The 19,814-nt window shown below is 39.8% G+C and overlaps 1 protein-coding gene across 3 annotated transcripts; it reads right to left on the bottom strand.

The window, feature by feature from the left end:
* Positions 1-2,098: 2,098 nt before the first annotated feature.
* On the bottom strand, positions 2,099-19,755 carry METTL4 (methyltransferase 4, N6-adenosine). Of its 3 annotated transcripts, none has more exons than XM_035126130.3 (9): positions 19,685-19,755; positions 16,633-17,135; positions 15,698-15,760; positions 14,948-15,308; positions 14,305-14,374; positions 12,080-12,254; positions 11,003-11,109; positions 9,644-9,735; positions 2,099-3,338 (listed from the first exon to the last, which is right to left on the bottom strand). In XM_035126130.3, the coding sequence occupies exons 2-9, from the start codon at positions 17,053-17,055 to the stop codon at positions 3,187-3,189; spliced, it is 1,443 nt and encodes a 480-aa protein (XP_034982021.3). In that variant the 5' UTR covers positions 17,056-17,135; positions 19,685-19,755; the 3' UTR covers positions 2,099-3,186. The 3 variants fall into 3 exon arrangements, with proteins under 3 accessions (XP_034982021.3, XP_034982020.3, XP_088531535.1); XM_035126129.3 differs by lacking the exon at positions 19,685-19,755 and adding an exon at positions 19,289-19,637; XM_088675409.1 differs by lacking the exon at positions 19,685-19,755 and adding an exon at positions 19,095-19,461.
* Between the last annotated feature and the right edge of the window lie 59 nt (positions 19,756-19,814).

Here is a 19,814-nt window from a genome sequence, read left to right as displayed (position 1 = left end):
TCTAGTTTCCCGTCCCTAGGCTGCTGTGGGGCTGCCTTAAGTATTTATTTCTCTAGCACATCCCAGCCCACAGTTTGGGAAATACTGTTCAGTTGAAAGTCACTTTTAGAGAAAGTCAAGCCTGACTGTGCAAGCGATGCACACAAGTTAAAAGATCTGTAAAATGAGTCATCACCATGAGTCTTCTTTGAACAATGTGAATAAATACCGCATGCCCCCATATCTTCCAGCATTCCATCTATTAATAGTGAGGTAAGATTACTCCTAATTTGTATTTCACATCTATCTCAAAATAATGGTTGAAGGGTGGTGATGAACATAGAGATGTCAAGCCTATCTCCTGAGCATCACAACAATGTCCTCAGGAGGTTTTCCCCCTACCCCAATTTCTGCTATTTATTATCACTGACATTCAGTTAGGCTACAGGCAATGCAGCTGCAGAAGAAGAACTGACCACATTAGGTACTTTCTTTTTGCATCCAGTTTAACCTTCTCAAACCAAGGGTTGCTGGCAGATTTCTGTTCAAGCCTAATTCCATCATTTGCCTCCATCAATTTACCTATTCCAAAAATACCTCACAAAAGCATTACCAGTCTTATTTTTGCTTATTAGACTATAAAGATAAGTAAAGGTCATATGCTAATTTGACATTTTAAAATCAAACTCAATCCTTCACTTTCATTTTTAAAGAGTTTGATTATAACATTCATTGAGTTAATCTAAATATGAGATTAGAATATATTCTTACAGGACGTTGTCTTTTCTAATCAGAGACAACCGCAACACCTGTCATAGCCTTAAATTGTTTACTGTCAGGCCCCAGACCTCATTTTCTGTGCCAAGCTGCAGCCGTTAACGTTTAAAGTAATAATTAAAGAGCACATTGGAGCATATGTGTAATGCCTTTTTTCCAGACCAGAAACAGCACCTACCTATCTGCATATAGATGAAAAGCATTCTAGATCAGTGACAAGTGCATAATTCCAGGCTGGTTTAAGCCCCAGAACCTCCTATGAAGACGGTGCCTGGAGAGATTGTGGTCACTGTGCTACTCTCCTGGCTCCTGCTGTAAACTAAGCTATACTTTGTCATCCAAATATGGGTTGCTTGCCTTCTCCAGACAAGCCATGAGCTCTAAACCCAAGAACAAACCTTGGCTACAACTCCTAGTTTGGAGTGAGACAAACCATGAGCCACTAAGTTCGGATGACCCACTAAGCTAAACCTCATACTCTTGCACTAAGTTATAGGTTGGCTTAAGTGTTGTGTGTAAACCATGTTACTGTCACACACTGAATTAGTAACAGTTTGTGGGCTCTGCCTCGAAGACCAGGACATTCATGCCCTGCTGCCTTATTCGTCTTGCTTTAGGGAAGCCAAGGGGCCATCTTTGCAGGCCCATCTATGGGATTCTGTGCCTAAACATCATTTTAGAACTCAGCTAGCATGGCTGGCCCACTTCTTCTTAGGATCTGTGAGCTTGGATGAAGCAGATTGTTTTGATTAGGCTACTACTGAAGGTTGCATCGAACCGAGCCTCACTTATGGATTTGGTGGTGCTACTAAGACAAATGAGAGTCCAGGGGATTTTAGGTATGCCTTCAGACCTGAGATGGACATGGAGGACATCAGTACTGAGAGGGCCTCCAATGCTGGGCTTTCTGCTGCACTGGTTGGTTTCATTTCCATGCCTGAAGAGCCTGTCAATAGGCCATCATCAACACTGTGTCACGACAGGTTGGTCTGCTATGAAAAGGGCAGCTCGGCAGCATTGGGACGGGAGTGCTGTAGTAGGGGTCTTTGCTTTAGTGTCTGCTGTCAGAAATGCCTCTTATCTATATGAAGATTAAAGCAGCAATCCTACACTCACTTACCTGGGAGTAAGCCCTGTTGGAACTCAATGAAACCTGCTTCTGAGTACACATATATTTTGCACTGTTACTTCTCTTTTAGGTTTGCACCATTCCGCAAACCAAAACAAAAAGGTGTTGTTATCGCCTAGTTTATCTCAAAGTACAAAAGGAAAAAGGAAAGTCTTTTAAATACTTTAACTTGAAAAACAAGAAGTCTGTAAATAATGTATCAAGAAAAACATCTCTGAAATTGATTTTTTATTATTAAAGTACAAAAAATCCAGTCAACTTGTGAACATCCAGAGCTTATTTAAAAATTTAACAGCACGTTGAACAATCCAAAGTTTATTTAATTTGTAGCAGAGTCACATTTATTCTGCTCTCTTTTAAATAATGGTTACTTCTTCTTAAAATATACTCCTTTTCTTACAGTCTTGCATACAAACATATGGTAATTTTTATTAGAGCACCCCCCCAAAGTAAACCCTAAGGGGGAAAGAAAGGAACATAAGCAGTTTATCATTCAAAAAAAATATTTAATTATTGCAGTAACCATTTTAAAACATCTTTTTAAGAGCTAATGTCAGAATAAATATTCAGGGAAATTCTGGTCCTGTATATTTGAGAAAGAGGAATCATTAGAATATGGACAGAGACCTAAATCAAGCTGAAGATAATCTTGATGAAAACCCACAGAAACCAAATAAGCCATGATTATTGCTTTTGTTGTGACAAGAACACTGTTGACTTTGGGCTCTTTACATTCTCTCACACTCTTTGTGTGTCTCTCTCTCTTTCTCAGGACAGACTCTACTGGACAAGGAAGGGATAACATTTCTACCTGCCCTGCCCTGTGACATTTTGTGGGTGGCTGACCTTTATCCTTTTGGCTGTAATACAGATGTATTTGGAGATTTTGTTGTCTTAATTTTTTTTTATAAATTGCATCCTGTATTTGTGCATGAATCTAAGTTGCCTTAGGGGGCAACTTAGGTATAGCAATCATCATTACCATCATCTCCATGAGATAGGATTCAACGTACAGACGCACCTTGGAGCCCAACTGCAAAGGGCATGGCTAATTTTTGAAGGCTGCTGTTTATATGGTGGCTCAAACAACGAAAACTCCAGAAGATGATTGCAAAAGTCACCCAACCACAGCAGAGAACATATATGATGAACCCGGGAGCAAATTATATACCTGAAGGCATCACTGTTATGCTCATCACACAGATTTCAAAAACACCATGCAGACTTACAGTTAATTCATACTGCTTCCCATTGATGTCAAGGACAAAATCTAGAGTGCTCGCAAGAACCCCAGCCTACAGTTACTTGTCACTTTTGTTCTGGAATGCAGTGAAGTAATCTATGTGCTGGAATTTGAGAACTTCATTGCCCCAGCTGGTCCATCCAGGCTGCAAATTCCGAGCAAACAGCTCCATACATTCCACATCCGGTTTGGTATATCCTTTTAGGATCTCTGGGGAGGAAAAATCATGAGATTGATTTTTTTAAAATTAAAAAAAACACCTCTGTTTCTTCAACTTCCTCAAAGCTGTTGGAAGGTGGGGGTGGGGGTGGGGAAGAATGTTTCAATGAGAGAGAGAGAGAGAGAGAGAGAGAGAGAGAGAGAGAGAGAGAGAGAGCGCAAATTAATTTTAAGGATCTCATCAGCCAGCTTTACTATTTATAGCCAGAAAGGAATATGAAATAAACGACCTTGAGAGTATGAACAATACTGTCAAAGCTTCCAGTCACTCTAATTTATCAGTATTCATTTGGAGACAGGGAATGAGAGCTTCAGCACCGCCATAGTATTTTCAGAATTGTCACCATAACATCTCTCAAATGGGAGTGCTTTTTTTGAGGGGGGGGGCAAACAACAACACTTGGACAGCTATATTCAATGTGTTTTAAAATTTATTCATTAAAAACTTAAGCTTGGAAACAGAAACTTAAAAGGAGTAGACACATCAGGCACCAATTGATTTCACTGGTTAATATACAGGTGAAACTCGGAAAATTAGATTATCGTCGAAAAGTGCATTTATTTCAGTAATGCAATTTAAAACGTGAAACCAATATATGAGATAGATGCATGACATGCAAAGCAAGAATATGTCAAGCCTTTATTTGTTGTAATTGTAATTATTTGTCATTAGGCGGGTCAATTATAAATGGAATGTAATTAATGAAATGTAATAGTGATGTTTATTTTTGTATTATTGTAACTATTTGTTTTATTACTGTGGAATTTCCAAAAGAAAGCAAAAAATAATAAGTTGCATTACTGAAATAAATGCACTTTTTGATGATGTTCTAATTTTCCAAGTTTCACCTGTATTCCCTCGGTTTACAGCCCAATCCTATTAATGCTTACCCAGAAGCCTCACTCATTTCAATGGTACTTATTCCCAGCATGTGCAAGATTGAAACCACAGATTTGCAAGCTTAGTAGCTTGCAGTAGTTTTGTTGTGGGGCATATCTCTTCTTAAGCCATTCCGATTCTTGTGCTTTCCTTCCGAGGATCCCTGGAGACTGTAGTTTATTAAGCATGCTGCAGATCATTACCTCCTTCACAGAACTCCACTTGGAATTTGTTAGGAGGAAGCTACCATCTAAAGCAGTTTTGTACTTAAGACACACACTTAAGATGCTGCACAGAGCAATCCTATATTCGCATTATGAACTGGAGACATGCCTCTGCTATACTCGCAAGACAGCAGAACTTTGTTATAGGATTGCACCTAAATAACCGATTAACTGTTTATATAGTGATTTGTGTGGGTGGAATCCAATGCTATGTGAGTGAAATCTCACTTACGAAGCAAGGGCCCTCCTTCCCCTGCACCCCACAAAATCTGCACTATACTATCAGGTGTTATTATCCCTCTTCATTAACATTCAGCACAGTCAACCAGCTCATCAACTGAGTTCAAACATATATTTCACCAACTAAAAATGGACAGACCAACATTTCCTCTCCTTGCTTAGTGGAGACACAGCACCATTCAGGAATACAGACATATCTGAAAACATGATGACAGAAATGCTAAAAGGCTTGGAAACAAAATGAAGGTTCATTTGATTCTCCCCAAACCGAGCGCCCCTAAAAAACACCATCAATCATTTATCAATGAAGGTCCTATCCATAAAGGTCAATAAAGGTATGTTCCTCTCTCCCTCCCTCCCTCCCTCCCTTCCTTTACATTTCACAGTCAATCCTATTCTTCTGTTTCTAAAATTTTATCTGCAACTTTAACAGCTGCACAGTAGACAAAAATTCAGCTGCTGCATTTTTCTCCACCAATGACTCTCCTTAGCAACCTGCTTGAATTTCAGCCTGTTTTACAGCTGTTGTATGTCCTTGCTAACATTTTGAGTTCAACTGTTTCAAAATAATAAAAAAATTACCATCCAGATTAACTACAAATGGTTTCATATGTACATTAACGCCAGTCCACATGTTCTGAATCTGGTCCTCTCTGCCTACCTCGTTTTCATAATTTCTGGAAAACTTAACTAGAAATGAATGAAATAATAATATACAAGAAGTTAGAATGCATGTCTGGAATAACAAGCTTTTTTGTTGCCACAGGCACACCTAGGGTCCATTGAGCTCTTGGTAAGGAGCTGTATTGCTCTCTGCCTGGAAGTCACTCCAAGGACCCTTTCCATCCTCTCCTATAGCACCACCAGCAGCATTTTTTTCTGCTGGAGATCCCAGCGAATTCCTTCTATGGGCAAGCAGGTGCTAAGCTCGGGGGGGGGGGGGAAATGCTGTCGCCAGGTGTCACAGGAGAACTTCCAATGCCTGATAGGGGATTTTTGAGGGGGTTGGGTCTGTGCCCCTAGCAGGGGCCACTTTTACCACCCCCTAGGTTCGCCTCTGTTTGTTGCAAATGTTAGCCTTACCCATCACAGAATTAACTGCTTACAAAAGATGGGTAGTGGGAAAATTCCCCCATGTTTCACCCTAAATTTCCACTGAAAGGGCAGTCAGGAAAAGCTCTAGTGGGTGCTAACTTTGGCACTGTCTTGTGCCCCCCCCCAACTCTCTCTTCTAGATGCCTCCACCAGATTTTGTTTCTCGCTTCCCTTCAGACTCCTCCAGTTTTATCTGCACAAACAGAGCATTTAATCTCCTTTGCTACCAATGCTGTAACAACACAGAAACTATGAAACTGTGTTAAGATGTTATTGTTGAAGTTTGCTTCTTCGCATAAAATGTCACCGTTGCCGGAAAAGGGAATCTCTTCAGCAGGAAGGTGAGACAATTTAATAAAAATTTAACATTTGCACAAGTCTTAGCTGGTTTAGAAGAGCCTTGCACATAATAATTTAAGATGTGGCTGCTCAACCTCTGCTATGTGTTACTGATCATGCTTCACTCTTCACCTAAAGTGAATTGAAGGAGAAGACTGGCATCTTTTACAGCTTTGGAATACAAGTATACTTTCACAGTTTGAAGACAGATACATTTAATGAACTACAGATTCAATAAGATGTGCATATGAAAAGGCAACTAAATAACTTGTTAAACCAATTAATGTTATTTCAGAACAGTGATGTTTTGGCCATTTTTGTTAGCATCTTACAGTCTTTCAATTAAAACTTTTATATCCCATCTTCCCAATGTAAAACTAATGGTTAGAGCAGAGGACAGATTCAAAATAATTACTGACACATTATAAACTACTTATATTTCCAAATACTGGGTTTTATCCAATTTAGCCTTACTGAAAGAAGACCCAGTGAAATCAGTAGACGTAACTAACATAAACTCACTAATTTCAGTGGGTCTGCTTTGAGTAACTTATTTGGATACAACCCTCTATGTTGTGAAACCTCTGGAAAGAAGGAAGACTAAAGGATAAAGCAACCTTTTTCAGCCGTGGTCCGGTCCCCCATGTTGCTAATGCGATAAACAAACCAGCAAACCTTGGGTTCCTATTATTGCTGAACCGGGTGTTATGGTTTGTAGGTCCCCAGCAATAATTGATCCATAAGCCAATAATAAAACCCTGTCTTAATGCTACTTATAATAGTATTTATATACTACTGCTCATAAAAAGCCCACCATGCACTTTACAATAGTCACACATAAAACCATACAGTATGAACCATATGTAAGTTGAAATCAGCTAACTATTATGTCCAAACATACCCACTATATGTAACAAGCGCTCGGTCTTGCTTGGTTTTAGCAGATAGAGCAAAGCAAAGGCAAGACCAGCTGAACTAGCTCTTCATTTCTACTGAAATGAGCTCGCTGGTGGGGGCTCTTCTTACAAGACAGACAACTAATATGGGACCTTGCAAATCAATGTAGGCAGTAATCCAAGCCATGTCTACTCAGAAGTAAGTCCCATTGAATTCAATGGGGCTCACTCCTAGATAAACGGGGTTGATGTGGGGTGATGCCTTCATGCATAGCTTCCTGGATTAACTGAGCTGCACACATGCAGCGAGGGGGGAAAGTATTTGATCCCCTGCTAAATTTGTCCGTTTCCCCTCTGACGAAGAAATGACCAGTCCATAATTTTAATGGTAGGTTTATTGTAACTGTGAGACACAGAACAAGAACAAGAACAAGAACAAGAACAACAACAACAACAACAACAACAGGAAAAACCCCAGAAACCCAGAATACAAAAGTCAGAGATTGATGTGCTTTATAATGAGTGAAACGCCGTTTACCTTCCCGCTGTAGCGGTTCCTATTTATCTACTTGCATTTTGACGTGCTTTCGAACTGCTAGGTTGGCAGGAGCTGGGACCTAGCAACGGGAGCTCACCCCGTCACAGGGATTCGAACCGCCGACCTTCTGATCAGCAAGCCCTAGGCTCACATGACCTGGAAGCTATACGCCGGCTCCCTCGGCCAATAATGCGAGATGAGCGCGCAACCCCAGAGTCGGTCACGACTGGACCTAATGGTCAGGGGTCCCTTTACCTTTACCTTTTTATAATGAGTGAAATAAGTATTTGATCCCCTATCAACCAGCAAGATGGCAGGCTACCTGGTATCCTCACTGTATGTAACGAGCTGAGATTAGAAGCACCTGCTGTAAGGGAGAGGTCTTATCTGTAATCCCATCTTGTTACAGTACCTTACAAAAGACCCCTATCAACGGCAGCAATCAATCCAGCAGATTCCAAAGTAGCCACCATGACCAAGACCAAAGAGCTGTCCAAGGATGTCAGGGACAAGATTGTAGACCTGCACAAGGCTGAACTGGGCTACAAGACTATTGCCAAGCAGCTTGGTGAGAAGGTGACAACAGTTGGTGCAATAATTCGCAAATGGAAGAAACACAAAATAACTGTCAACCTCCCTCGGTCCATGCAAGATCTCATCTCGTGGAGTTGCGATGATCAGGAGAACGGTGATGAAGCAGCCCAGAACTACAAGGGGGGAACTTGTCAATGATCTCAGGGCGGCTGGGACCATAGTCACCATGAAAACAGTTGGTAACACACTACACTGTGAAGGACTGAGATCTTGCAGAGCCTGCAAGGTCCCCTTGCTCAAGACAGCACATCTACAGGCCCGTCTGCAGTTTGCCAATGCACATCTGAATGACCCAGAGGAGAACTGGGTGAAAGTGCTGTGGTCAGATGAGACCAAAGTCGAGCTCTTTGGCATCAACTCAAGTCGCCGTGTTTGGAGGAGGAGGAATGCTGCCTACGACCCCAAGAACACCACCCCCACCGTCAAACATGGAAGGGGACATATTATGCTTTGGGGGTGTTTTACCTTTTCCCATCACTGTAGACCACAAACCAGTGCAACCAAAAATGGAAGTTCAAAGGTGCATTTCTTATTTTTATCTGAGTCCCTGACAGGGGAAAAGGCAGGGTATAAATAAATATATGACACAAATGATATTTGGATGGCATGGGGGGTATTAAGAAAGATCTTGCTATCTGTCATATTATAAACAAAAGTTCTGCAAGTGGGCAGTCAAAAACAGTGAGTGAAAGGGATTGAGCAAATGGTAGGTGGAGGCTTCATATTCATTTTCCTCTACCTCCCCATATTCCTCTCAAAAAGCATTGTTGCTGCCTCTACAAGCTCAGTAAGTAACTTCCTTGACTCAAAGTGAACTTGCTTGCTATGACGACGATAAAAGTTTCAGTCTTTCAAAGTAGCCACCCAAGGTCCAGGTTAGTAGAAGCACAGGTATGAATCAGCACCTTTAATTATATCAGAGGAATTTTATAACCAAAGAATATCTACCTGAATTCCTCAAACTGGCAGCAACATGCATGCTACAGTGCTCTAGCTGGAACACAAATGCAGCATGCTAAGAAATGCACTGGGTTGGATCCCAACCCTCCGTAACAGCTTCCCAGAGGGCACAAAGAAGGCAATTAGCTAAAATTGCCTCTCCCTCTCCTCACTTCCTTTAGCAGGAATATCCCTTGAATGTACAGGAACTCTGCATTCAACCAATCAACTGCAATCTACCGGCTATTCACCTCTTCAAGATCAAGGTTATTTCTAAAGTGGTTATGCTAGTTGTAAAGCCAAGTATGAAAGACGAAACCTGTCCCACTTAAAATGCCTTATTTGTGCCTAACTGAATCCACAATTAGAACCCAATGAAAATATCAAAATTTTCAGTAAGTTTTTAACCTCAGTTGTTCGTTGTTGATGGTCAGAAACTAACAATACAAACAAATGAGCAGAGGTACTCAAGCCATTAACCCGTCTCAAAGGTATCAATAGTTGAAAATATCAAAAATGTTTAGCTTTATAGAACTATTTCAGGAACATACCTGTCAGAGGTGGTTTGTGTGAATGAAGGTTGCAAGGTACACTCACAATTAATTTCTGATCAGGAATTTGAGGCATGTCATCTTCTGAAATCCTATTGTATAGATCAAAACAAAATAAATGGTGAGAGCACAAATGAGAATATCTTGCTAAAGATCCAAACCTTCATTGGTCCCTTTCCCCCTCTAAACAGAATAATTATAATAATATGAAAAAGTCATTCTCTCACTGTCATACTAGCCTCTGGGAAGCTAAATATCTAAATGCTGAGTGCATTTGTTTTCTTGAAAGATAAAGGGCAGCTTATGAAATTTCTTAAGCTTCTTCAAAAACCAAGCCAATAAAGAAATATGACAAGAAGACAAATATAGTGCAGCCAATATATGTTTCAACTGTAGAATATTGTTTGCCCTTAACAAAACAGATCTATATTTAATACAGGTGGTCTACTTGGCAGCAGAATCCAATAGCTCTGCAGGGCTAACATGGATGACATGGAGAAGATCTGGTTTGGGCTAGCCAAAGAAGGAAGATGTGGAGTTACCCACTTCATATAATATCACTAGGAGAATTCCTGTTTCGGCAAGACTTTCCTGTATAGGTTAATGTTTGCTATTTTAACCACACACATAAAAGTCCAAGCAGCTGTACTAAATCACCAATTCAAAACCTCTTCAAAGAGACTTCGGCAAGGGACCAAAGAATTATGAAAGTAGTTCTGCAAGCCCAAAGAGGCTTTAACCTTGCTTATAGCAGGCACTACACTCTAAATTGAAAGTTATGTGGAGGTTGTGCTATGGTGTGGCGATTGCCTGTTGAAAGAAAGAAGGTAAGAAAAAGGAAATATTCCACTGGGGTTGCATAAGCCCCTCACATTAGGCTAAGTGGCTCTTTGGATCCCAGCCCCAATATTCACATAAACCGATTACACTTTGCTAAAGGGGAAGAGACACCATTGCTTTGGGTCCCCCTCCTCCTATTCCAATTCCAGTGCTCAAGGCAGCTAATGATCTTGGCTCTGCAATGACATCCCACCCATTTTCGTGATAATTGGTCATCAGTTAAAGGCATCTGCTTCCAAGATTTCCCAGTGTCATATCTTGAGAAATTGAATTTCACAGCACTGTAAGAAACAGACAACTAAATATCTAAAGTGAATAGCAGAAAGAGTCTGGTGTATTTTACAGCTTTCTTGAAAGCTAGTCTTTCAAGGGAATTGGAGTACAAGCATACTTCAGTCTTCATATCATTTTGTTAAAAAGGCCATTGTGCCCTCCGTTGAACCACAGCTGAGCATTCCTAATGAATGCCTTATAATAATAATTCCCATTAATAATATAGAGAAATCAATGGACTCATACCTTAATGGCACATCTGTATTTCGCTGGACTCTTCCCAATACAAGAACTTCATAAGGCTTCTTGTGAAAAGAGTCTAATGGAAATACAAACTCTCCAGACCTTGTAATCTGATAGAAAGGAATTGGAAAGCAATGCTGCAAGTTACAAATCAATGTTACAATATTTTATTTTCTATTCATCTATCCTAAGGATGTTTTCTCATTATACCCAAATCCAGTTCAGAGATGGGTAGTCTTCAGGCTTGTATAATCCACTTTCTTTTTCATTTACACCCTGAAGTCTATCAATGGTGGCTTGGGGGTAGACCACTGAACCCAATGAGCCTTAACACTGCTGTGGCTACATAGAGAATTATAAATCCTCATCTGAATTACTTCAGATCAAGGATTCTAATGTCAAATTCGAAATATGATCAGCAGGGCAGCCCAAGACTGGTCAAAGCAAAGTAGGTTTCCAAAGCCGTTTGGGGGGAAATGGAAAAACCTGTCCCGTCGCCCCATTTTCCAGGGTTTTTTTCCAGGCCTTCCCATCTCTACTTATGGGGGAAATAGTGAAATAAATTGACAGATTAAAAATATTTTGATTTAAGAAAAAAAGAAGCAACATCAGATTAACCAGGAAGATTTTTTGAAAAAAGTGGGGGGGGGGGAGAAAAGGCTATTTACAAATTCTTCCCAGGAAGGATTGCCTCCTTCTGCTACTTGCTCAACAAAAAATAATGTTTCCTCCCTTTTTTCATACATGTACAAATGTAAATGATTAGAACTTATGCTGTTAACATAGTAAGGCTGCAATCCTATATAGACCTGGGAGTAAGCCCGATTGAAGTCAGTGGGACTTACTACTGAGTAGATATGTATAGGATTGTGCTGAGCAAGTTCCTTAATTGGGTGTCATCCCTAACCGTAACTTCCCTTGGGAGATAATATATATATATATATGCATACATTAGAAAAATTTGCTTCAAAAATGTTAATATTCAAATAATTTAAATGCTACCCATAAAAACAGTTATTGGGAAATAATTTTAAAACTAAACATATATAAAAGTAAGTCCAAATCTTCCAGCAAACTTACTTTCACCCAGAACCACTCCGCTACTCCATGCACAGACCAGTGGGGATAGAGTTCATTCTTCACAAAACATAAATGCTTCTGTCGGTTAGTCACCCAAGTGACCACAAGACAACCTGGGGCTGCCAGCGCTGGCACAGGAATTTGCTTGATTTGCCAATGGGACAAGTAATTGTACCTACACATGAATAAAGTCAGAAAGTCTGAGCTGGACCAAAGCTAGAAAGGAAAAAAAGCAGGCCTTTACAAAGCAATGGCAATCTTTTGCAAACTTTTTCCAATACTAACAACATTTAGATAGATTAAAACTGAGCCAAGAGTGACATCCAGTGGTGAAATCTGTTTCCACTGGGTGAAACAATAAATATCCCCCCATTTCCAAATTACGGTATGTTATGAATAGAAACTGAACTTAGGGCCATTAAAAGTTACATATTACATTAAAGCAATTCTCTGCAATGCAGAATATCTAATACTTTATTTTCCCCCCACTTTAATCTACAGCAGAGTCATACAGTATTTAAAAGCGAGTGGACTTAAAACTGTCAGGGGTCCCTTTACCTTTTTAATTAAGTTAAACAATGGAATTTGCTACCACCAGATGTGGTGATGGCCACAAACTTTAAAAGGAAATTACAATAATTCATAGAAGATCATGTTAGCAATAGTACTGATAGCTATATGCTACCTGAAGTATAAGGGTTATCAGTTGCTGTGGTTTACAGGATGCTGGCCTAGATGGGCTTTTGCTCTGATTCTGCAAGGCTCTTCTTCTAGTATTAAAACTGCAGTAATACAAATTTGCACTAATACAAGTAGAAAAATACTGACATGAAAATCTACGACTTCGTATTAGTGAAATGCCCATCACCCAGATATCTGTCTTTTTTTGGACTGCATTTTAAAGAGGCATGCCTGGTGATCACCTGAGAATCCATCTGGGTGGGTAGACAATTACAGCCAGAATTATAGACAAAAAGGAAAAGTGATATGCCTCCATGCCTAAGATCTGAACCCTGAGCTTATTTCGATGAATTTGAAATCAGTTAAAAATTAAGCTTACCAATTTCTATAGGCTCAGGCATGCCTCACTCTGCACAGGACCAAATCGTACATTAAATATACATAAACTTTTTATTTTCTTGGAAGCAGTCTCCCCTGTTAATTGTTGGGGTATTTGTCCCTGTCTGGTTAACAGGGGGGGGGACCCCATCCCAAGGTAGTATATAAGCTCACAGTGCTGTTATGCTATTCTACGACAACTCTTCCTTCTATTCCTCCCATTCCAGAAGTAACACTTATTTTCTAGTTCTAATGTGAACTTCCTCCATTCATCCCTCCCATGTTGTATCCCAGAATATGATACAAACATTTCCCTTCCTGTCTAGCAAACGGCAGTGGAATCAGAATCCTCCTACGATAGTGGAAACATGTTGCTTTACTAGTCTCAATGCATTGCTTATTTTAAAAGGAATGTACAGCTCTTGACCAGCTTCCCTGTCGGACACTAAGGCCATCCCACCTAGCAGCTTTTGTAAAATATGAATTAATTAGAAGCAAACCAGAGTAGCTTTAACTTCTGAAACGCTCCGCAGGCACAGAAACCATTCATTTTGATTAACCTTGAAATAACAGAGCTCAGAGAGGTATATTGCTCAGAAGTTAATATTTTCAATAATGAAGTATCCTCATTAAGGGGGAGAGATGTTCAGTGTTGTAATCTCATTCCCCAACCCCAGTAGAACTATATTTTCACCTTAGAAAACTATCAAACCAGGTTCCCTACTGCCTCATGTAACTTTCATATTAATTCAGTTTAATTGAAGTTCTACTGACATAAAATTGCAGTTATCCACTGGAGAATTAGATGCATGTATTCTAATGTAGTAATCTGAGTTTACAGAACAGAACCCATTACATTTGAGAAAATCAACCAGAAAAAGAGAAATGAAACAAAGCAACAAATGTGCTAAAATGCCTTTAGTTTCCACCCCCACCCCTCAAGCCTGAACAGTAGATTCTGGCCGCAGTCCCCTATATTCACTTACCTGGGAGTAAATACTTAATGGAACTTATTTCTGAATAGACATGTCCTCTGTTGTAAACAACTCTTAATTGCACTAGTAAAGTCAGAAATTGTCATTCCACATACACCATTAATATCTAAAAGAGAGCTGTTTTAATATGTATGTTTAATAAAATATAAGTTTTAGAAGGTAAAAGGCTACCTGTTACTTCTTTTAACAGACTTGTTCTCCCATGGTGGATCTATTATAATTATGCCAAACTTTTTTTTATCTAGAAAACAAAGCAACAAGAATGCACATTTTTCAGTACAGCATTTCAAATTATGTCTATTTTCATTTTATTTTTTGCAATAAAACTAAGTTGCTCACCCAGTTTTAATAAACAATTTTCATACTTTTTAAAAGAACATGGAAATGTGATGTTTTGTCTTTGAAAGTGGTAATGCTACCCTGCTCTGATTACAAATAAAGATATAAACATACTTCTGATCAAACTGAAGCAGCCCCATTTCACGTTCATTCAAACAAATAGGCAGTCATGTCAGTTCCAAAACTAGCATAAAATGCTTCTCGTTTATTAATAGATGTTTCTGTTCCACAAAGGATGTATTAGCCTCTAAATTTTCTAATACTTCGGACTATGCATGCTAGAAATCGAATAACAGGTGAAAATGAATGACTCCCATATAGTATGAATATGTGTTTGTAACAATTACTGATGCTCAAGCATTTCTGCTAATAAGTGTTCTTTAAATTCCTTCCAAAATCTACACAATTTGCTCTGTCAATATATTAATGAAACATTGGACCAAAAGTGGGTAATTTTGCTTGGAAATGTACTTACAGTCCAAGAGCGGCTGCATAACAGAAATATCAGATAAAAGGAAAGCACTTTTGGGAGGAAATAGGTACTTCTGTCCCATTAATGTTATTATCTTTGCATAGTTTGTGGTGTTTTCTGTAATACGGGAAACCTGAACTTGTTCTGGAACACAGGAGTCCTCACTTATCATGCATACAGCTCTTTGTTCTGTTTCATTCGCTGAAGGAAACTGTTTTGCCATCTCACATAATTCAGATAAACTACTGTGTTCTATAACAGGAGTCTTGGCACAAATCTGTTTTGAAGAGCTAGGCTGGAGGAAACCACTTCTAAGCCCCTCCTGGACTAAACTCCTGGTACCATCCAAAATCAAGCCACTGATCTGTGCAGCAAAGAAAAATGGAAAAAAAGAGAAAATATCTGAGACGGGTTGTCCATAGAAAAATTACAATTCCACACAGACATATCCACAGACATGCAAATCTTCAGCCTGTGAACAGGATTATCTGAATGAATGACTGAACAGTCCACGCTATAAATCATTCTGATAGTTTTGCATTTTAAATATAAAGCCAAGGAAAGTGCCATTCTAAAACACTGGCATTCATTATCCTACTTTAAATACTGAAATAGTGCTATTTATATTTCAACTTGCAGCTCTTAGCATAGTGAGCTATCAGTTAATAGTATATGCATATTTAATCATAGAAGTGTGCATTTGAGGTTACTCAAACAAGCAACTCCTCCATCACAATTATTTCTCCAACTTACCTTTAAATGGTATTCTAAAGCATCACGCTCACCATGGTTAAGTTCACTGCTTCTTTTTCGTTTCTAAAGTTAACAACATGCACAAACATCAGCACCTCTATCATTTAAAAATACTGCCATACTCTATGCTTCTTTATACTTAAAAAGATAAAGGTAGATTCTGTGATACTTCTTGCACTCTAGAACTTGATAGAAAGATAGCCTTGCTGCTATCATGCCCCCAAAGTGATAACACTTTAGCGCTGTCAAAGACAGACATATTATAAGCACACCATGTTAAATAATGTTGCTAATTAGTCGACTCTCTGAAATCAAAGAACCTACATGGTAGTTCAAGTCTAAGACAGATGTTAATTTTATTTATGTTACTCCAAGTAACTAGTGACTATTATAATGGAACTGAAGGAAATGGGACTGTAAATATTTTACGAGGGACGGAGCCTTCGGTTCATTAAAGTACCGTAATCAAACATCAACATGTGCTTATACCCGTGTTTCTCATATTATAAGACACATCTTATATTTATTTTTTCCTCAAAAAAACACACTATGGCTTATTTTCAAGGGATGTCTTATATTTTTCCTCCTCCTCCTGCCGCGGTCGGCATTGCTGCTGCGCCTATCACTATGTCTTATTTTCGGGGTATGGCTTATATTCCTTGAATGCTTAAAAATCCTGCTATGGCTTATTTTATGGGTATGTCTTAAAATATGAGAAACAGGGTAGGAACTTGTGACATATTACAAAGGAGGAAATATTTATGCATCTATAGAGAGGGTTCAACATGTGTGTTTAAAGGTGATCATTGGGCTACAAAAGCAGTATGTAAAATGTTCACACTAAATTAGGGGGTTATGTTTCCCTTTGTAAAACAGTGACAAACAGAACTCTGTTTCATAGGAAGATACTTTGCAGCAATTCCTCTATACTGTACCTTTTTGGCTTTAGCAGTATAGTAAGAGCCATTCGTCTTGACTCTTTCTTGCTGTTCTGATCCGCCATTTCCTTGACCAGCCTCAGATCCCTTTTGCTGGAGTTCCATTTGATTGCTTGCAACTCCATGTGGCTTCAGCACATTAAAAAATTCTTCCCGAAAAACGTATGTATTCTTTACCATTAGACTTGCTTTTTCTTCTGGGGCCTTGATCTCATCAATAGAATCTTTTCTGCAAGAATTTTTAGCATCTAGGCTTACAGCCTCAATGAGAGCCCCATCTGAGGAAGCAGCAGTGGCAGGATCATCAACAAAGGCCAAGCCAGAATGATCATGGGAATGGCATAGCTGGTAGTTAGCTTTGTTTATGAAGGAGAGGTGGTCCAGTAGCCACCCAGCTGATAGATGACAAACAACAGACATTTTCTGCTTTACCTACTGTTTTTCAGTGTACAGTACTGTTCTTCCAAGTGGATTCAACAAAAATGAATAAATCAGTATCTCTGAAAAGTAAAAAAAGTAACCCGTTTATAAGTATTGCAATTTATTATTTTTTGGGGGGGAGGGGGTTGAACCAAAAATACCAATATTCTAACAGCATAATTCTATGGAAGTTTACCTGGCAGTAAGTCCCCCTGTATCCAATGAGTCCTAAATGTACTTAGGACTACAGCCAAAGACAGATAAACTTCTTCCAGTATACAGTGTTAAATTATTCAAAGACTTTGGTTTTAAATTCTTTACAAGATTGTAGTTTGATGACAGCAATATAAGTTATTAAATTATAGATAGCAGTGGTATACATTTTATTGCTTCTAAGTGCAACACTGTTACTTAGCCCTTGTTACACAGTTTGTATAACTGTAAATGTAAAGGTAAAGGGGACCGCTGACCATTAGGTCCAGTCGTGACTGACTCTGGGGTTGCAGTGCTCATCTCACGTTATTGGCCAAGGGAGCTGGCATACAGCTTCCAGGTCATGTGGCCAGCATGACAAAGCTGCTTCTGGCGAACCAGAGCAGCACACGGAAACACCGTTTACCTTCCCGCTGTAGCGGTACTTATTTATCTACTTGCACTTTGACATGCTTTCAAACTGCTAGGTTGGCAGGAACTGGGACCGAGCAATAGGAGCTCACCCCGTCGCGGGGATTCGAACCACCGACCTTCTGATCGGCAAGCCCTAGGCTCAGTGGTTTAACCCACAGCGCCACCCGCGTCCCTTCCACATTATTTAAATTTCTGCCTCCTAATGGGATTGCCCAGGCATTACTTGGGTTTTCTACTCAGGTGAGCTTGGAATGGGGTCTGCAGCTCATGAAATTTGCTCTTTTCACCATGGATCGAGAATAATTAACAGTAAAATCCCATATTGATTTGAAAGGGTTGCCTCACTACCTTGAATATGCAAGAGAGAATGTAATTCTGAGACTAAATCATGTTCTCAACCCATGTAATACAGTGATACCTCTACTTACGAATAACTCTACTTACGAATATTTCTACTTACGAATGGAGCTCTGTCCGCCATCTTGGATGCTGTTTAGATAGGGTTGTTTCTACTTACGATTTTTTTTCTCCCAATGCATTCCTATGGGATTTGACTTACAAATTTTTTCGACTTACGAATGTGCGTTTGGAACGCATTAAATTCGTAAGTACCGGTAGAGGTACCACTGTACATTTGTTTATATCACTAGTTGATGCTCCAATCATAATTGCACCGACTTAAAAGCAATTTAAGTTGCTCGGTCCCAGATCCTGCCAACCTAGCAGTTCGAAAGCACGTCAAAGTGCAAGTAGATAAATAGGTACTGCTCCAAGCGGGAAGGTAAACGGCGTTTTCGTGTGCTGCTCTGGTTCGCCAGAAGCGGCTTTGTCATGCTGGCCACATGACCTGGAAGCTGTACGCCGGCTCCCTCAGCCAATAACGCGAGATGAGCGTGCAACCCCAGAGTCGGTCACGACTGGACCTAATGGTCAGGGGTCCCTTTACCTTTTTAAAAGCAACTATAATTGAAATTAACAGAAGTAAATTGTTTATCGCTTGGATGCCAATTATGTTTAAAAGCCACTGGAGAATGTACCTCATTTATCCAGCTTTATTGCTTTAAGTAAATTTCAAGTTTTTAACCATTTCAGCAAATCGTACTTAAAAGTCAACTTTGTATTCGTAGAAAAAAATGTTCCAAGCTTTTCATGCAACACATTATGCACTATTATGGCAGCAACAATGTGCAAATCTAGTCTGAGAGCAGCACATCATGTTACAAACTCTGACACCTATTTTAGAATAGCTGGAAATGTACATGAAATTTAAACTTAAGCTTTTGCGGGCCTTTCCAGATACCAAAAAACTCCTTGCTCTTTTTCCTGCAAAAGTATTCCCCTCTGGAAGTTGTCCAAAACAAGTCATTCAGCCTGCCCCAATACCTTTAAGCAAACTTATCCTTAGCACTTACAAGAATACATTTTAAGGTGTTCTAGTTAACTGCAGTCATCTGTAGCACAGGCAAAGTAAAACTTTCAATGAGGTTGAAAATAGCTTTACTGAAGGACAGAAGGGAAGATATCTGTGACAATTTCACTCTTAACGCACTTTCGAGGGCTTAGATTTTAGAGAGACTAATATACATTATCTTATTCTAATCCCTACCATAAGGTAGAACAGCATTACTGTCACCATTTCGAGAGTGACTTGTCCATGACTGCCTAGCGAGTTCGTGGCTGAGGAGCGATCTGTGGGTGGGAGCTCGTGCAAGAAACCTACAAATACGTTTACAGTACTAGGAAGCCAAATCGCATTGAGCTCAACAGTTTACTTCCGGAAACGAGCGCATTAAAGTCAGAGAGGTCATCAGAGAAGCGCAGCAACCCCACCCACGCCTCCCTGCCACGGCTACAACTCCAGCGCCACAGGGGAGCCCACGACGGACAACAGCACAGCCATGAAACTTCTCTCCCCTGGGCGCAGCCACCTTGTCGTACGTAAGGCACGGTCACGTGATTAGAGAGCTGCCGCAGATAACCATAGAGATGAAAATGTACTTACTGTACTGTACTATACGACCATTGCGATCATTTAGCCCGAGAAGAGCGGCTTCCTCTTTCTGAGGGAAGTGACGTATTCACTTCAGCCGTTGCCTCTCCTTCCTTCACACTTTCTTATACTGGCGGGTAAT

Source organism: Zootoca vivipara, chromosome 8 (genome assembly GCF_965207765.1).
Source record: "Zootoca vivipara chromosome 8, rZooViv2.hap1.1, whole genome shotgun sequence".
NCBI classification, from domain to species: Eukaryota; Metazoa; Chordata; class Lepidosauria; order Squamata; family Lacertidae; genus Zootoca; species Zootoca vivipara.
The sequence above is the reverse complement of the archived record's forward strand: the minus strand, read 5'-3'. Positions and strand labels throughout refer to the sequence as shown.